This window comes from Microtus oregoni, unplaced genomic scaffold (assembly GCF_018167655.1).
Source record: "Microtus oregoni isolate MIOR12 unplaced genomic scaffold, Mior012 000022F_ref0000154, whole genome shotgun sequence".
NCBI lineage: Eukaryota > Metazoa > Chordata > Mammalia > Rodentia > Cricetidae > Microtus > Microtus oregoni.
The window spans coordinates 4212350-4227115 of record NW_024543081.1 but is presented as its reverse complement, the minus strand read 5'-3'; the positions used below and the strand labels follow the sequence as shown (position 1 = coordinate 4227115).

Sequence of the window (14766 nt, the reverse complement as noted above, 5' to 3'; positions counted from 1 at the left end):
GGCTTACTATTACTTATAAATGCTTTGCTTGAGGCTGAGGCTTATTAGTAGCTAACTCTTACATTAAATTAACCCATATTTTTTATATATGCTTTGCCATGTGGTTTGTGGCTTGTTACCTCACTTTTTACATGTCTTGCTTCTGACTGGCTGGCATCTCCCAGACTCCATCCTTCTTCTCCTATATCTCTGCTTGGATTTCCTGCCTGGCTCTATCCTGCCTTGCCATAGTCAAAACAGCTTTATTTATCCACCAATGAGAGCAACACATATTCACAACATACAGGAAGATCATCTCACAGTACATGTGTACATTGGCACATACATAAACACATGCATAAATAATAAAAATTAAATAAAACATATTTAACACAGCTAAAATAACAATAGAGAAGGTTAAAATAGATGTAGAAATCAAAATGACCCAAATGTGTTGATGCCTGCTTATTAACTCAGCACTTGGGAGGCTGAGGCAGTAGGATTATGAATTTGAGACCACAAAATAGCAAGACTCTGTTTTTATAAGTAAATAAATGGTAGTTTTTTTTAATGTATTTGAAATAGTTTAGTTTTATTGTTTTGGGACAAGGTCTCACTGTGTAGGCCTGGCTGTCCAGGAACTCACTATGTAGACTAGGCTAGCCTTGAACTCTCAGCGATCCACCTATCTTTGCCTCCCAAGTGCTGGGATTAAAGGCATATGTCACCACCACACCTGGCTTTGTAACTGAAATTTTAGTTGACTTTTAAATTTAATGAAATTTGAAACAGCATACAGCTTTATCCACAGATTGTAAACAGTTGAAAATTGTTGAGAATAGTGTCTGAAAATACTTAGACAGAAATAAACATAAGAGGAGGTTAAAGGAGCCCTGGAGGCCAGAGACACGAAATTCAGCATGAGTTTAGGAGTGCTGAAAGAAACGAAGGAATGGAGCAGAGGCCGTATGTCTCGGTTTGCTTTCTTGATAGAAGAGTTTCACTATGCAGCCCAGGCATACTTGAACTGTTCCTGCTTCAGCATCTTAAGTGCCGGAATGACAAGCCTGTGCCACCATGGTTGGCTCTGAGACAGTAAAGAGATAATGGGAAAAAATTTCTAAGAGGTAATGGTTGTCAGATTTTTCACTGACGAAAAGTGATTCACGTAATTAAGGTCAGTGAGCCTCATGAAGACATGTTAGACACATTAAATAAATCTACACTGTGATGGAAACTTCAAACACCAGGGATGGAGCTATTTTATGCCCAGCTGAAGAAGAAAGAGAATTGTCAATGTGTTGCAGTGGAAATGGACGTTGAGGTAAAAAGAGAAGTTCTGATTAAAACAGTGAGGTGGGAAAACACTGAGGGTGTTGGATAAGAGGGTCAGAGCCAATGTCAGTGGACTCTCCCAAATACCCTCCCTTAATGGTGTGCAAGTCACTGGTACCCTTTCATGTATCCTTTTTTGGGAGGGGTAAGGGTCTCACTATGTGGACCAGGCTGGCCTTGAACTCATTATGTAGACAAAACTGGCCTCAAACTCACAAAGATCTACCTGCTTTTGCTTCTTGCATGCCATGATTAAAGACATGTGCCACCATGCCTGACTGTGCATTTTTGAAGGATGGACATCGAGTGGTGATTCATAAATCATTATGCCAGGGGCTTTGCGTGTGTCACAGTATCTTTGTGCAGGGGAAGAAACTGAGTTCTGATGCATTAAACAATTGGCTGATGTTCAGAAAGTTACTAGGTGACTAAATAAAGCAGGTACCACAGTCTCTCAGATCCTAAGTCTAGAGACTGTGCTCTTGGTGACAAATAGAAATCTCACAAGTAAATTGGAGGTAAAAGCTACCCCCAATGCTATTTATGCTTTTGGAATTTGGGTGTGATCACGGAAGAGAGAGGCTTGTGGGGGGTCTGGAAATTATAGCCTGAGAGCCTGAGATGAGTTCAAGGTTGTGCAATTCCAAATGAATCCTGAAACATTCTGGAGACTTTGCAGAGAAGCCACACACCATTGGCCATTCAGAAATTAAGAAACTGGATGACCAGGTGTCTCTACTGATCATCTGAGTTCCCTTTGCTCTGTGATTTCCAGCCTTCATACGCTAGTGGCTCCTTCTCCTTTCAAAGCAAATTCTGAGTGGAGGCTCCCTATCCCTTCTCTAGCTTGTCGTCCATCACCACTTTGATCTCTCTCAGTTTCACAGCCTGCGCCTTTTCTGCCCTTTCTCTCTACACAGAACTCCTTAGTAAGCCCACGTTTCAAGTTGGAGGTTGTCCATACTCTGAAAAGAGCCAAGAGCATAGGTGACCTCAAAAAAACAGTGGTTCAGGGCCAGGTTTTGGTGGCGCATGCCTTTAATCCCAGCACTCGGGAGGCAGAGGCAGGTGAATCCCTGTGAGTTCAAGGCCAGATTGGCCTACAAGAGCTAGTTCCAGGACAACTAGGACTGTTACATAGGGAAACCCTGTCTCGAACCCCCCCCCCCCCCCAAATAACAGTGGTTCAGTTGAAAGAACACAGCTTCAACTTCTTCCAGTACCCACCAATATCTCTGTTCAGGTTCTGCAGACTGTACTACACACAGAAAGTTCAGTGTTGACCTCTGGATTGTGGGCTCTGAATCCAGACCTCTTTCACATCATTGGGGCCAGCGTCACTGTCCTGGCCCCGTTAGCACTGTCAGGGAAATGACTGCCCTAGCCGGGGTCAGCAAATTTTAGGAAGCATTTTCCTTTGGTCCCATCAGCACCCAGTGGAGAACAGCTCCGATGAGCTCTGATCAGCACCCACGGGTGGACAGCTCCCTCTGACACCCTTTTGGAGATCTAGCGGGTTAGGAGGTCTGGCCGGCTGGCCAACCCCATTCTGCTTTTCGGATTTCCTGGGACATGAATGCTGCTCCTAGGGCCTCACCCACCCCCACTAGCCGCCCACCTCCCAGGAGCACGGCACAACGTAGATAACTAGAAGTGCGCAGCCCCGGGCCGCCACGGTCCTGGCTCCTGGGTCTGTCGCACCCATTTCCCCGGCATCTTCCTCAGCTCCTGCAGAAACCTTCGGTCTACGAGCTGGTTCCTGCTCCCACCTATCCCTTCTCGCCTGTTCCTCGCTCTGACCACGCAAGCCACACGCCAGCGTTCCCGGCCAGAACCTCACCACCATCATCATCACCACCACCACCACTCCTACACCCCGCATCCCCCTCGGCTCGACCCCCATCCCCCCGCCCCCCTCAGGCCCCGCCCTGCGCCACTCCCTCCCCTCACCCCTGCGGCGCGGCTTGCTGCCGCGGTGTCCTGGCAGGGCGCTGAGGTGTGTCGCCGGCGGGTGTCGCAGGGCGTGTCACGAGGTGAGTGGGGAGACAGAGGCCGCGAGCCTGAGCACCAAGGGCGCGCGGTGCTCCTCACCCCTCCCCCTAGCTGCCGGCCCGCGGTTCCTGGGAAGATGGCGGATCGCGCGGAGATGTTTTCTCTCTCCACCTTCCACTCGCTGTCGCCTCCGGGTTGCAGGTACGCACTCGGCTGGGTCTCATCTTCAAGTAGGTCTCCTCAGCCTGCTACCCCACCCCATCGATTGCAGCTACTCAGGCCAGGGGCTTCTTTGGTTTGCAGGCCTCTGACTGATGCTGCCCATCCCCCATCCTGGGCTCCGGGTCCCTCCGTGTTTGCTCCCTGTCGCGCAGACCCAATGGTACCCCCTCACGCAGACACACACCTTTCCTGTTGGGATACCGAGCCGCACCCAGTCAGGACAGATGACCTGGCAAGGGTGGGGTCCCTAGACTGGCCCTTTGAGGGATTTTAGGCAGGGTGCCCAGCACCTAGTCCGTTCTTGACAGTGTCCTTTTGGCCTTGTGTCTCCTTCCAAGAGGCTAGGGCCTGGCCCCTAGTCCCCAGGCCTGCGGAGAGTGAAATCAAGCTTGAAGCTCCGGGAGTGGGATGGGGGATGCTGGGGTAGGATGGGGGATGCTGGGGTAGGATGGGGGATGCTGGGGTGGGAGGGGGCTGGACCTTTGGGTGTAGGCCTGCTTGGTAGGAGGGGGATGGGGACAGAAGCAGAGCAGCTGGACCCCTCCCTCTCCTTTTGTGGCAGCTTCAGCTCCCCCTCTCCCTGTTGGCTCAAGGTGTCTCCCTTGAGGCTAAAGATGTGTGACCCACAGGGACTGAGGAGGAGTAGGAGGAGTTTGGGGAGTGATGGCTGCTCTGGGCTCATTTGCTGTGATGAAGGAAGGGATGCAGGGGCGAGCAGTGCCTGGGGTCAAAATGGCATGGCTTTAGCCTAGGAATTGGGGGCCCTGGGAGCTGGACATTTCCCACCAAAGTCCTCAGGATCAGCTCTCAGGCCAGGAGCCTAGGATTGATGGTTGTCTGACCCTGGCACACTCTTCAGGCCTCCCCAGGACATAAGTCTGGAAGAATTTGATGATGAAGACCTGTCTGAGATCACCGACGACTGTGGACTGGGCCTTAGCTACGATTCAGACCACTGCGAGAAGGTGGGGAAAGGGTTGGGTGTGCAGGACTGGCCTAGAGAGGAGCTTCACCTAGGCTTGGCTTCCCTAGCACCTTGTGGGTTTAAGAGTGTTTGAGTTCAGCTTCCAAGCAGGAAAGCCTCTGCCCTTGCTAATAGCCCTTTGGCATTTGTCTTTCCTAACATACGATAGGCCCTTCGGGGGCCTTCTCTGTCAGTTCTCCCCAACATGGTGCCACAAGAGGTAGGAGATGTGTGCCTTTGCCAGGGTACCTCTGTACTCAGATCGCTTCCCACCATGGTTTAAACCCTCCAGTTCCCATCACAATTCAGCTTCTGGGTCTCTTTTTTCTGTCTGGTCTCCCTAAAATCTTTTCTATCCTGCCTCCTGGTTCTGTCTCTACATGTTTCCATTTTCATTTGCTCTGAGAAAATGCCACGTGCCAAGTGCAGGGGGCTTCCAGGTGTTGGAGCAGACCATACACACACACACACACACACACACACACACACACACACACACGCTTTCAGTTTAGCAGGGGAGAAATACAAGCAAGGGATAGTGATCACCCAATATGCCAGTGGCGGGATTCCAACTGGACACAAAGTGTGATCAGGGGGAAGGGATTCTAATCTGGACTGCAGGAATCAGGAAGACTTCTCGGAGGAAATGTCACGCATAACCCTGAGGTTAGCAGGAAGCAGGCAGATGGGGGTAGGTAGGAGGGTGTGTGTGTGGAAGAGAAGAATCGCTGGCAGAAGGACTAACTGTGCCAAAGACCCTGGGTTTGGTACAAATTTGGTGAATCATCAGAGTGCAGGCTCTCCGTATTGATACATACTTTTGTTACTTATTGATGATGTTCCCGTGGGAGAGTACACCAGTACATACTGTGGAGGTGAAGCAGTCTGCTGTGTAAGACAGATCGAATCCATGAGTTGTGGGTTGTTAAAATACTGTCAAAGTAACAGAGTGCCAATGTCAGATATGATGCGGTTTGGGGATGGATAAAGCTGGAAGGTTACTTAGGGTTACTCTGAGAATGTCTCAGAAATTTGGGCCCTTCTTGGAAGTGCAGTGATCAATAAGTATCTTAAGCAGATTTTTTTTGAAACAAACAAACAAACAAACAAACAAAAAAGAAAAGTTGCTATGTTGATGGGGCGAAGTGGAAAGAGCTCTTTAGTTTCCTGCTTCCCCCTCTTCTCATACCTGGGACTCCAGGATACTGTTGTCCTCTGGTCCAGCCCTGTCTTGTCCCTCCTTCCTGCAGGACAGCCTCTCCCTGGGTCGATCAGAGCAGCCACACCCTATCTGTTCCTTCCAAGACGATTTCCAGGAGTTTGAGATGATCGATGACAATGAGGAGGAGGAGGAAGAAGAGGAGGAGGACGAGGAGGAAGAGGAGGAAGAAGGAGATGGGGAGGGCAAAGCAGGGGGAGGATGTGGTTCCGAGGCACTTGCTGGTGAGCCCCTTATTCCCTCCCCTTCCCTAGAGGAGCCCCACAAGCACCGACCTACCACTCTCCACCTGACTACACTCGGGGCCCAGGTGAGCTTCCCATACCCACCACAGGCTCCGCCCTCTCTTGATTGCTAGAGTGGTCTTCAGTCACACCACTTTGTCCTCCTACCTAGGACTCCTTGAACAACAACAACAATGGTGGCTTTACGTCCGCACCTCCATCCTCCTGGCAGGAGACAGTGCTGCGTTCGCCAGCCCAGGAGCCCCTTAAAGGTGAGGGATGGAGGCCAGTAGAAGAGGGAGGGAAAGGGAGGAGCGGCTGGGTGCTGAAAGGAGAGGCCCCTCTCTTTCAGAGCTCCCAGCCCCTCTCATGCCGGCAGAAGAGGAGCCCCATGAGGTACGGTCTCTGGTACACCCTGGCTGTGACTGTGAAGGGAACCAACCCCCAGAGCCACCAGTGTCAGGTGGGGCCTCGCCTTCCTCTGATCCTGGGATTGAGGCTGACTTGAGAAGCCACTCCAGTGGAGGCCACGAGGGTCGGCGAAGCAGTCAAGAGCTCTCGTCACCAGGCTCGGACTCTGAGGATGCAGGTGGTGCACGCCTGGGGCGCATGATCTCGTCCATATCTGAGACGGAGCTGGAGCTGAGCAGCGACGGTGGCAGCAGCAGTGGCCGCTCCTCACATCTCACCAACTCTATTGAGGAGGCTTCATCGCCAGCCTCGGAGCCAGAGCCTGAGCCTGAGCCACTGCATGAACCTCCCCGCCGCCCTGCCTTCCTGCCTGTGGGCCCTGACGACACCAACAGCGAGTATGAGTCTGGCTCTGAGTCCGAGCCTGACCTCAGCGAGGACGCTGACTCGCCCTGGCTGCTCAGCAACCTGGTGAGCCGCATGATCTCTGAGGGATCTTCGCCCATTCGTTGCCCCGGCCAGTGCTTATCTCCCGCACCACGGCTACCAGAAGAGGCTGTGTCACAGGCCAACCGGGTACCCCAGGACTGCCAAGACCCTGAGGCTGTAGTAGGGCCCCACGTGGAGTTGGTGGACATGGACACCCTCTGCGGGCCACCTCCGCCGGCCCCTGCAGCGCCTCGGCTTGGCCCTGCGCAGCCTGGGCCCTGCCTTTTCCTCAGTAACCCAACACGGGATACCATCACCCCGCTTTGGGCCACACCGGGCCGCACTGCCCGCCCTGGCCGCTCCTGCTCTGCTGCCTGCTCGGAGGAGGAGGACGAGGATGAAGAGGATGAGGAGGATGAGGACGATGCGGAGGACAGCGTGGTCCCTCCTGGTTCCAGGAGTACAGGCTCTACTGAGCCGCTGGATGCCTCGCTGGTGTACGATGCTGTTAAGTACACACTAGTAGTGGATGAGCACACGCAGCTGGAGCTAGTGAGCCTGCGGCGCTGTGCAGGCCTGGGCAACGACGACAGTGAAGAGGACAGCAGCTGTGAGGCCAGTGAGGAGGAGGCGGGAGCTACATTGCTAGGTGGTGACCAGCTGCCAGGGGATGATGCCTCTCCTGACAGTCCCGACCTCACCTTCTCCAAGAAGTTCCTCAATGTCTTTGTCAACAGTACATCTCGATCCTCCAGTGAGTGGGAAAGTGGTGGAAGGTGGGAGGGGGGCAGCAGAAGAAGCCACCATCCTGGCCCCAGGCCCTATCTGGTCCCCCAAAGTGCCCAGGAGGCCTTAAGTTCTAGAGGTGGTCAAGGCTGGACACTTCCTTTTTTTCCTGGGACAATGAGCAGTGATCCTCCCCAAGGGACAGGGAAGCCAGCCCATAGCCAGGTGCACTTCCTTTTTTTCTTGACTTAGGATACCCAACAGTATGCTGCAGTGAGGGGATCTGGCTCCAGCCCAAGGCCAGTCTTTAAACACTTCCTTTCCTTTCTCCCTGGAGTGGGAGTTCCTAACTCTCCCCATCTCTGCCCCTCTTGTGTGTCTCTCAGGCACTGAGTCCTTTGGTCTTTTTTCCTGTCTGGTCAACGGAGAGGAGAGAGAGCAGACACACCGGGCTGTCTTCAGGTACATCAGCTCCCTCGTCCGTGGGGACCCTCAGCCCCAGCCTACAGATTGCTTAGGACATTGTGGTCCGTGGCGTATCTGAGGCCTGCCTGGTCTCAGCCAGTCTCTCCCTGACCTCAGGTTCATCCCCCGGCATCCAGACGAGCTGGAACTAGATGTGGATGACCCGGTGCTCGTGGAAGCTGAAGAGGATGACTTTTGGTTTCGTGGCTTCAACATGCGCACCGGCGAGCGTGGCGTCTTCCCGGCCTTCTATGCTCACGCAGTGCCCTGTCCTGCCAAGGACCTGCTGGGTAAGACGCCACCTACAAGAGGAAGCTGCCACCACAGATTCTTCTGTCTCACCCCCTGACTTTCCTCTCCCCAGGGAGCAAGCGGAGCCCTTGCTGGGTGGAGCGCTTTGATGTGCAGTTCTTGGGCTCTGTGGAAGTCCCGTGTCACCAGGGCAATGGCATCCTGTGTGCAGCCATGCAAAAGGTCAGTGTGGAGATGGTGGCGGGCACAGGCTGGGGGCCCACCTGGATGTCACCCCAGTCTACCACAGCACAGCTCCAGCCTTGAAGGGGGATGTTACTGGACTGACTCTCGGGCCTGATTCAGAAGGCTATGCAGAAAGACCTAGGGCAGAGTGAAGCAGCTGTGCCCTTTACCTCTGGGCCTATTGATTGGTAGCAAGCATGTTGAATCCCAGCACTTGGGAGGCAGAGGCAGGCGGACCTCTGTGAGTTCAAGGCCAGCCTGGTCTATAGGCAGAGCAAGTTCCAGGACTGGCTCCATAGCTACTGAGAAACCCTGTCTCCAAAAACCAAGAACCAAAACAAATAACAACAAACAAACAAACAAAAAAAAAATCAACCAACAAAACAAAATCCCAACTCTCATCACCTCCTCTTCCCTGGGAGTTTCTTATTCCCTCATTTATCCATTCAGTGGACAATTATCAGTACTTTCTGACCTGACATTCCCCCCCCCCCCACCCTCTGCCAAACAACCGAGGCTAATGGACCCTGAGGAGCAACATAAATCAGCTCAGTATCAGATAGCTCCTGCCAGGTTATGGGGATCAGGCATAAGGTGGCTGGAAGTGTGGGCAGAGAAAAAGTTCTTGGCACCTGAACCAAGCAAGAGAAGCAGCCTGGTTGTGACAGAAGGGAGGCAAGCTAGGTGCAGGGTGCGATTAACTTGTTCGTAGAGCAAAGATGGCCAAGGTCATCCTTTTGTCTTCCAGAATTGTCTCTGGGGCCCTGAGGTGCCAAGAGTATTCAGATAATCTAAAATGAACAGAGGCATGATGAAGAGAGAGAGAGAAAGAGAGCCCGTGATGGGTTCCTCAAGACCCTCCCTTCTCCTCTAACTTCTCCCTCAGATTGCCACAGCCCGGAAGCTAACCGTCCACCTGCGCCCTCCTGCCTCTTGCGATCTTGAGATTTCTCTGCGGGGGGTCAAGCTGAGTCTAAGTGGAGGAGGACCTGAGGTGGGAGTGTGATAGGCTGGGGACCAGAGGGAGGCTTGGAGGTGGCGGCGGTGGGGCCCTTAAAGCCCAGGGAAAAGGTGGGGCAGGGACAGCAAGGATGCGTGTAGTGGGCGTGGTCTCGGGCTCATTTTAGCCAATGTGGGATGATTCTACTCACCTCTGCTGTAGTTCCAGCGTTGCAGCCACTTCTTCCAGATGAAGAACATCTCATTCTGCGGCTGCCATCCCCGAAACAGCTGGTAAGGACTTCCCTGTTCTTCCTACGTTCCTTCAAAGGCCGAGGGTCACCTGGTCTCCGATCCCCGCCTACCCTCAGGGCTCCAACTGCCCTGATATGGTGCCCAATCCATGCCAGTTAGTCTAGACACTGATCCAGCTGCAGTTCTACAGGAGTGAATCAGAATCCTTCCCGGTTCCACTGTAAGGAAGATTGGAATGGGTGGATGGTTAATTTGCATGACTATGGCTAGGTGTTGGCTGAGGAGTAAGTAACAGAGCGTGCCCTGTTTGTATAAGGTTAGGGATTACGGGTTGTTGGGTATTCAGATCACAGACTGCCTCCCTTACCTCAGTGCTGCCACAGACTGACTGTGTACCCTTTGGCAAGACACTAACACTCTCTATGCTTAGTCACTATGGTACACCTACCTCACAGGGCTAACGTGTGTGAATTAATATAAATGCTTCATTAGCATCTGCTAGATACGGGGCAGTGCATCTGACTGGTTACAGTTTGGGGGTGGGGTGGGATCTGGAGTCTCAAGCTGCTCGCCTGGATTGCAGTTGCTCTGAGTACTGATGGCGTGCCCGGGGCTAGGTCAGTGCCCTGACACCTCCTTTGTCAATGTCTCCCCAGCTATTTTGGCTTCATCACCAAACACCCGCTGCTAAGCCGCTTTGCCTGCCATGTCTTTGTGTCCCAGGAATCTATGAGACCAGTGGCGCAGAGCGTGGGGTGAGTGGGAAGATGGAGCCGGAGCCCAGGGAGGGAGGATAGGGCACAGAAGGGCTCAGGTGCATGGGAGAGGCATGGGTGCAGGTTGCTAGAAAGGGTGATGTGGGGACATGGTTGCTAGCGACGACAGTAGTGCATGGCTGGGAAGAACTAGAAGGAGCTCTGGGCTGAGCACGGTCCTCTCCCTCTTTGCAGCCGGGCCTTCCTGGAGTACTACCAGGAGCACCTGGCATTTGCCTGCCCCACAGAGGATATCTACCTGGAGTAGCACCCACCTCCCTCAGCTCCCGTCTACACAGCTCTGGGTATCTCAAGGCCACCGTGGCTTGAGCAAGGACTGGATTGGGGACATTTGGAACCTTACTTTGTGGGAGTCTCCGGGCTGGCTCTTATCCTTTATCACCAGGTCATGGCTTTTCAGGAGCTGTTGGGGAGAGGAGCCTCAGCAGCCATACCTTTCTTCTGAAGCATCTTTTCTCTCGTATCCTCCTTTGTCCTATTCCTCCAACTACCTTCCCTCTGTCTCCCAACCTCCTTCTGTGCCTGTAGACCTCGCTCTTTGCTCTCTCTTTTGGAGGTAGAGCTTGAGGGAGGGGAGTAGGCTCAAGGTAACTGATGAAGTCAGGTCCCCCATGGTTCTCTCCCGCCCGTCTCCTGTGATTTATAAATGAATTTTAATTTTTATAGTGAATCTCAAGGGATCATCCCATCTTTGATCGCAGGAAGGGGGACCCTAGCCCCAACCACAAGGAGCTCAGGGGAAAGAGGGAGGGGTTTCTAAGAGAACCTTCGGGCAATGAGGTGGTTCTTGATGCTCACCCAAAGCCCCCAATGCTGCTAGGAGGAGGGCACCCTAAAGGGTGCTCCCAACAGGTCATCTGCTTTGCCGCTAATACCCCTGCAGTCCAGCGAGTGAGTATCTGCCCTGCGTACGCCACCTGCTGTGTACATGGGCCCCACCCACGGCCTCAATAAACTCTGCTTGGTGTGACCCTGGCTGTTTTTAAGGTGCTGCCCAGGTTGGGGATCTAAGTCTAAGGTCCCTGCCTGTGGCAAACGGAAACGGAGGATCCAGGGTGAGGGGGTTATGGGGACTGGGAAATGTCTTCAGTACGTCCTGAAGCCCTGCTGAGGGTGGGTCACTGCGTGCCCTGTGCTAGAGCTGTGTTGGAAGTGGCGTTCGGAGATCCTCACAGATGTCTTCTCCAAACACGCTTCATTTCCTGCAGAGATAGCCAAGGCCTTAAAGGAGGCACTGGCCACAGACCCTGTGTCTTTCCCATTGGGGTAAGAGGAGAGGCATGATCCAGATCATTGTGTGTGTGTGTGTGTGTGTGTGTGTGTGTGTGTGCACCATGAACAACTTGAGAAACAATGCCTGTGGGTCTTAAAACTGGTATTTTTTAAAAGTCTTATTCAGAAAGAAGAAAGTAGATGACTTTTTTTTTTTTAACATGCCTGTAGCCTGTAGATGATTCTAGATCCTCACCGAGATTCTCTCCTGGGACTCCTAAGTGACTCCAACCCCAGAGGAATGTCACTATGACAGTTGGTAGCCCCTGAGGGTAGGTCTGTGCCCTCTGACCTCTAGCAGTACTGTAGCAAGATCCCGGGTGAAGGTTCTGAATGAAGGAGTGATCAGAGGGACGTCTTGACCGTTTGCTACATAAACATCAGCTCTCAGCTGGCCATGGTAGCACGTATTTACAATCCAAGGACACTGGAGGCTGGGGCAGGACGAGATGCGATCCCAACTCCACAAAGAGCAGTAACCATCAAAATCATCTTGACTTAAATGTTACTTCAGTGTGTCAACAAACAAAAAACCATTCACAATCTGTGTGAAGGTCAGGGACGAAGACTGTGGAGTTGTCACCTTTTAGCTAGAGTGCCAGGACATCCCACATGTTCAAGAAGATTTGTAAATCCCTTTCTGCTACTTAGCAATGCTATAAAGAGGTAGACAGCCGCTTGGGGGTGGCATGAAACCTGTACCCCTGTGCTGGGTGATGGAGACATGGCCTCCAGACCATTTCACTTCCAGTTCCGTGTCCTTGGTGACCTGTATCCCTCCCGGGGCCTGGCCTCCCTCCCATGACCGTCCAACACGTCTCTTTGGTTCTTCACATGGTTAGCATCTTTCCTTCTGCCTAGCGATTAGGACAGTTGTGGACATGCTTGGCGGCCTTTCCTTGCTGTTTCCTCCTACCTCTCCAGCCGCCCCCATCTCTCTTCTAGTAATGCACTTGGCAGCCTGGGCTCCTTACCTGCATGCACTGTGCACATACATCCCTCTTCAAACAATGTATCTAGTAACCTGGTAGCAATCTAGGAGCCCCACCTGCGTTGAGATGCACATTCGTGCCACTCTGAAAAGCCGAATAAGTTTCTCCTTCCTAACATTCAGTGTGAGACTAGGGAGGCTGATTTGGTGTTCACTGACTCGGGATACATGTCCTTTAAGGCAAACTGTTCTGTAGGTGAACGTTTAGGGAGAAATCCATATTTACCATTTTGTACCTATGCATAGTTGGACATGCATGTGATTAAAACAAGATGCATTACAGGAAGAGACATGTGCACTGGACAAGGGGTTTATGTATTCCAAGCCTGCCCTTCAAAAGAGAGAAGCACACAAACGAAGCCAATAGTATCTCCTCCTTCCTTTAGTCTCCATAGAAGAAGCCTATAGGCCACAACCAACTCATGTGGCCTGCAGTCACGCTTGACAGCATATCTGACCTGTACTATCGCTTTGCTTTGAATAAAATTACCTGGCTTATAATATGTGTGCATATTTCAGTTTCTCCACTAAGATGCCAAGAGCCTGAAAATACCCAGGTTACTGGTAATAGCTTTGTATTGCCCATGGAACTGACCACGTAGATCCACGTACGGTGCTGTGTATCAGCTCACAGCTCCAGCTGACCTCCCAATCACTCCCATAGAGTCACTCCAATAGCTAGTCACTGTTACTTGGAAAGGACCCCGTGACTGCTCGGACGACACCAGACACACTTTGAACTGAAGTTTTAATTTACAAGAGACTGCCCCACCCCCTATATCCATTTATGTTCTGTGCTTACATTTTCCCCCCCTCAAGTCACCTAAACTTCAGGGCTGAGGATAAACCAGATTCCTCTGTCTATTGTCCCCACCTTCTCAACTTGGATCAAATTGCCTTGGGTTTCCTCCTGGGCCTTTGTACAAAACCCAGCTTTCTTGGGGTTCCCTGTCACCCTGGCACCTGCATCCACCTGGGCAGATCACTATCCTTAAATGGTGCAGCGATTCCTTTTAGACCTCAGTCTGACCTACCTGCAACCCTCTCCAACTCCCCTCCCCTCCCCTTCCAGTGTTCTGTGTGCACCTGCTGTCCTTCCCTGCTTGTTGCCCGGTAACCATCCACCTGGGCTTTAGGAGCTCTGGGCCTTGGTCACCTGCTTCCTTCCTTGGTGTTGCAATACCCTAGGTCCTCCAGACAGTGCAGCACCTGGTTTGATGCAAAAACCCCCAGAGCTCCGTGGGGTACTTCTAACTCTGGTGCTCTAACCTGGAAACCTAGGTCAACGGAAACACCCAAATACAAAATTTTCCACAGAGCACAAGATATGTTCATTTGTATCCTCATTTAAGGTACTGAACGTGGGCTAGAGTGCCCCATTGGGGGAATGTGTGCCTCCCCGCGTGAAGTTCCTGGGTCCAACTCCTAGAAATACAAATGGAAACAACAAAACCAAAACAAAAGGCATACAAATAATCTAACTACTGAGCAACAGGATTTACTGAATTTAGATATATTTACATAATTGGAATATTAAGAAGATATGAAAAAATGTAAATATTTCATAATGAAAACGTTATACTAGTAAGAGCTATGAAGAATCATAATACATCGCATGTTAGAAATTATGAGTTGAAAACTGCTGAGAGGAAACTTTAAAAGTTGAAGCCAAGAGAAAGGCTGAGTAAACACATTGATTTCACTTATCAAAAATTTAGAGGTTGCTCAGCTGAGCAGTATGTTTCTGCACACTTTGATTTTTGTTATTGTTGTTGTTGTTGTTGTTTGCAGACAGGGTTTCTCTATGTACCTTTAGAGTCTGTCCTGGCACTAGCTCTGTAGACCAGGCTGGGCTTGAATTCACAGAGGTCCGCCTGCCTCTGCCTCCTGAGTACTGGGATTAAGGTGATTGCATCACCACCACTGACTCTATACACTTTGTAATGGTCACTTGAGTTGTCTTTTAGGAACTCAAACACATTAAAAGCATCGTTCCTCCATTTGGGCCGTGTAATCATCCCATGGGTGGTCTTCTGACATCAGAAGGTCAAAAAACAAACAAACAAACAAACCAAAAAACAAAACCCCTC

At 51.6% G+C, this 14766-nt stretch overlaps 1 protein-coding gene across 1 annotated transcript; it reads left to right on the top strand.

The window, feature by feature from the left end:
- The first annotated feature begins 2973 nt into the window (after nucleotides 1-2973).
- Mapk8ip2 (mitogen-activated protein kinase 8 interacting protein 2) lies at nucleotides 2974-11383 on the top strand. Its single transcript, XM_041672275.1, has 12 exons — nucleotides 2974-3507; nucleotides 4388-4493; nucleotides 5743-6021; nucleotides 6108-6207; nucleotides 6288-7529; nucleotides 7888-7963; nucleotides 8084-8256; nucleotides 8331-8440; nucleotides 9330-9437; nucleotides 9606-9676; nucleotides 10294-10392; nucleotides 10588-11383. Exons 1-12 carry the CDS (start codon nucleotides 3443-3445, stop codon nucleotides 10658-10660), a joined length of 2502 nt encoding a protein of 833 aa, XP_041528209.1. The 5' UTR covers nucleotides 2974-3442; the 3' UTR covers nucleotides 10661-11383.
- The last annotated feature ends 3383 nt before the right edge of the window (nucleotides 11384-14766 follow it).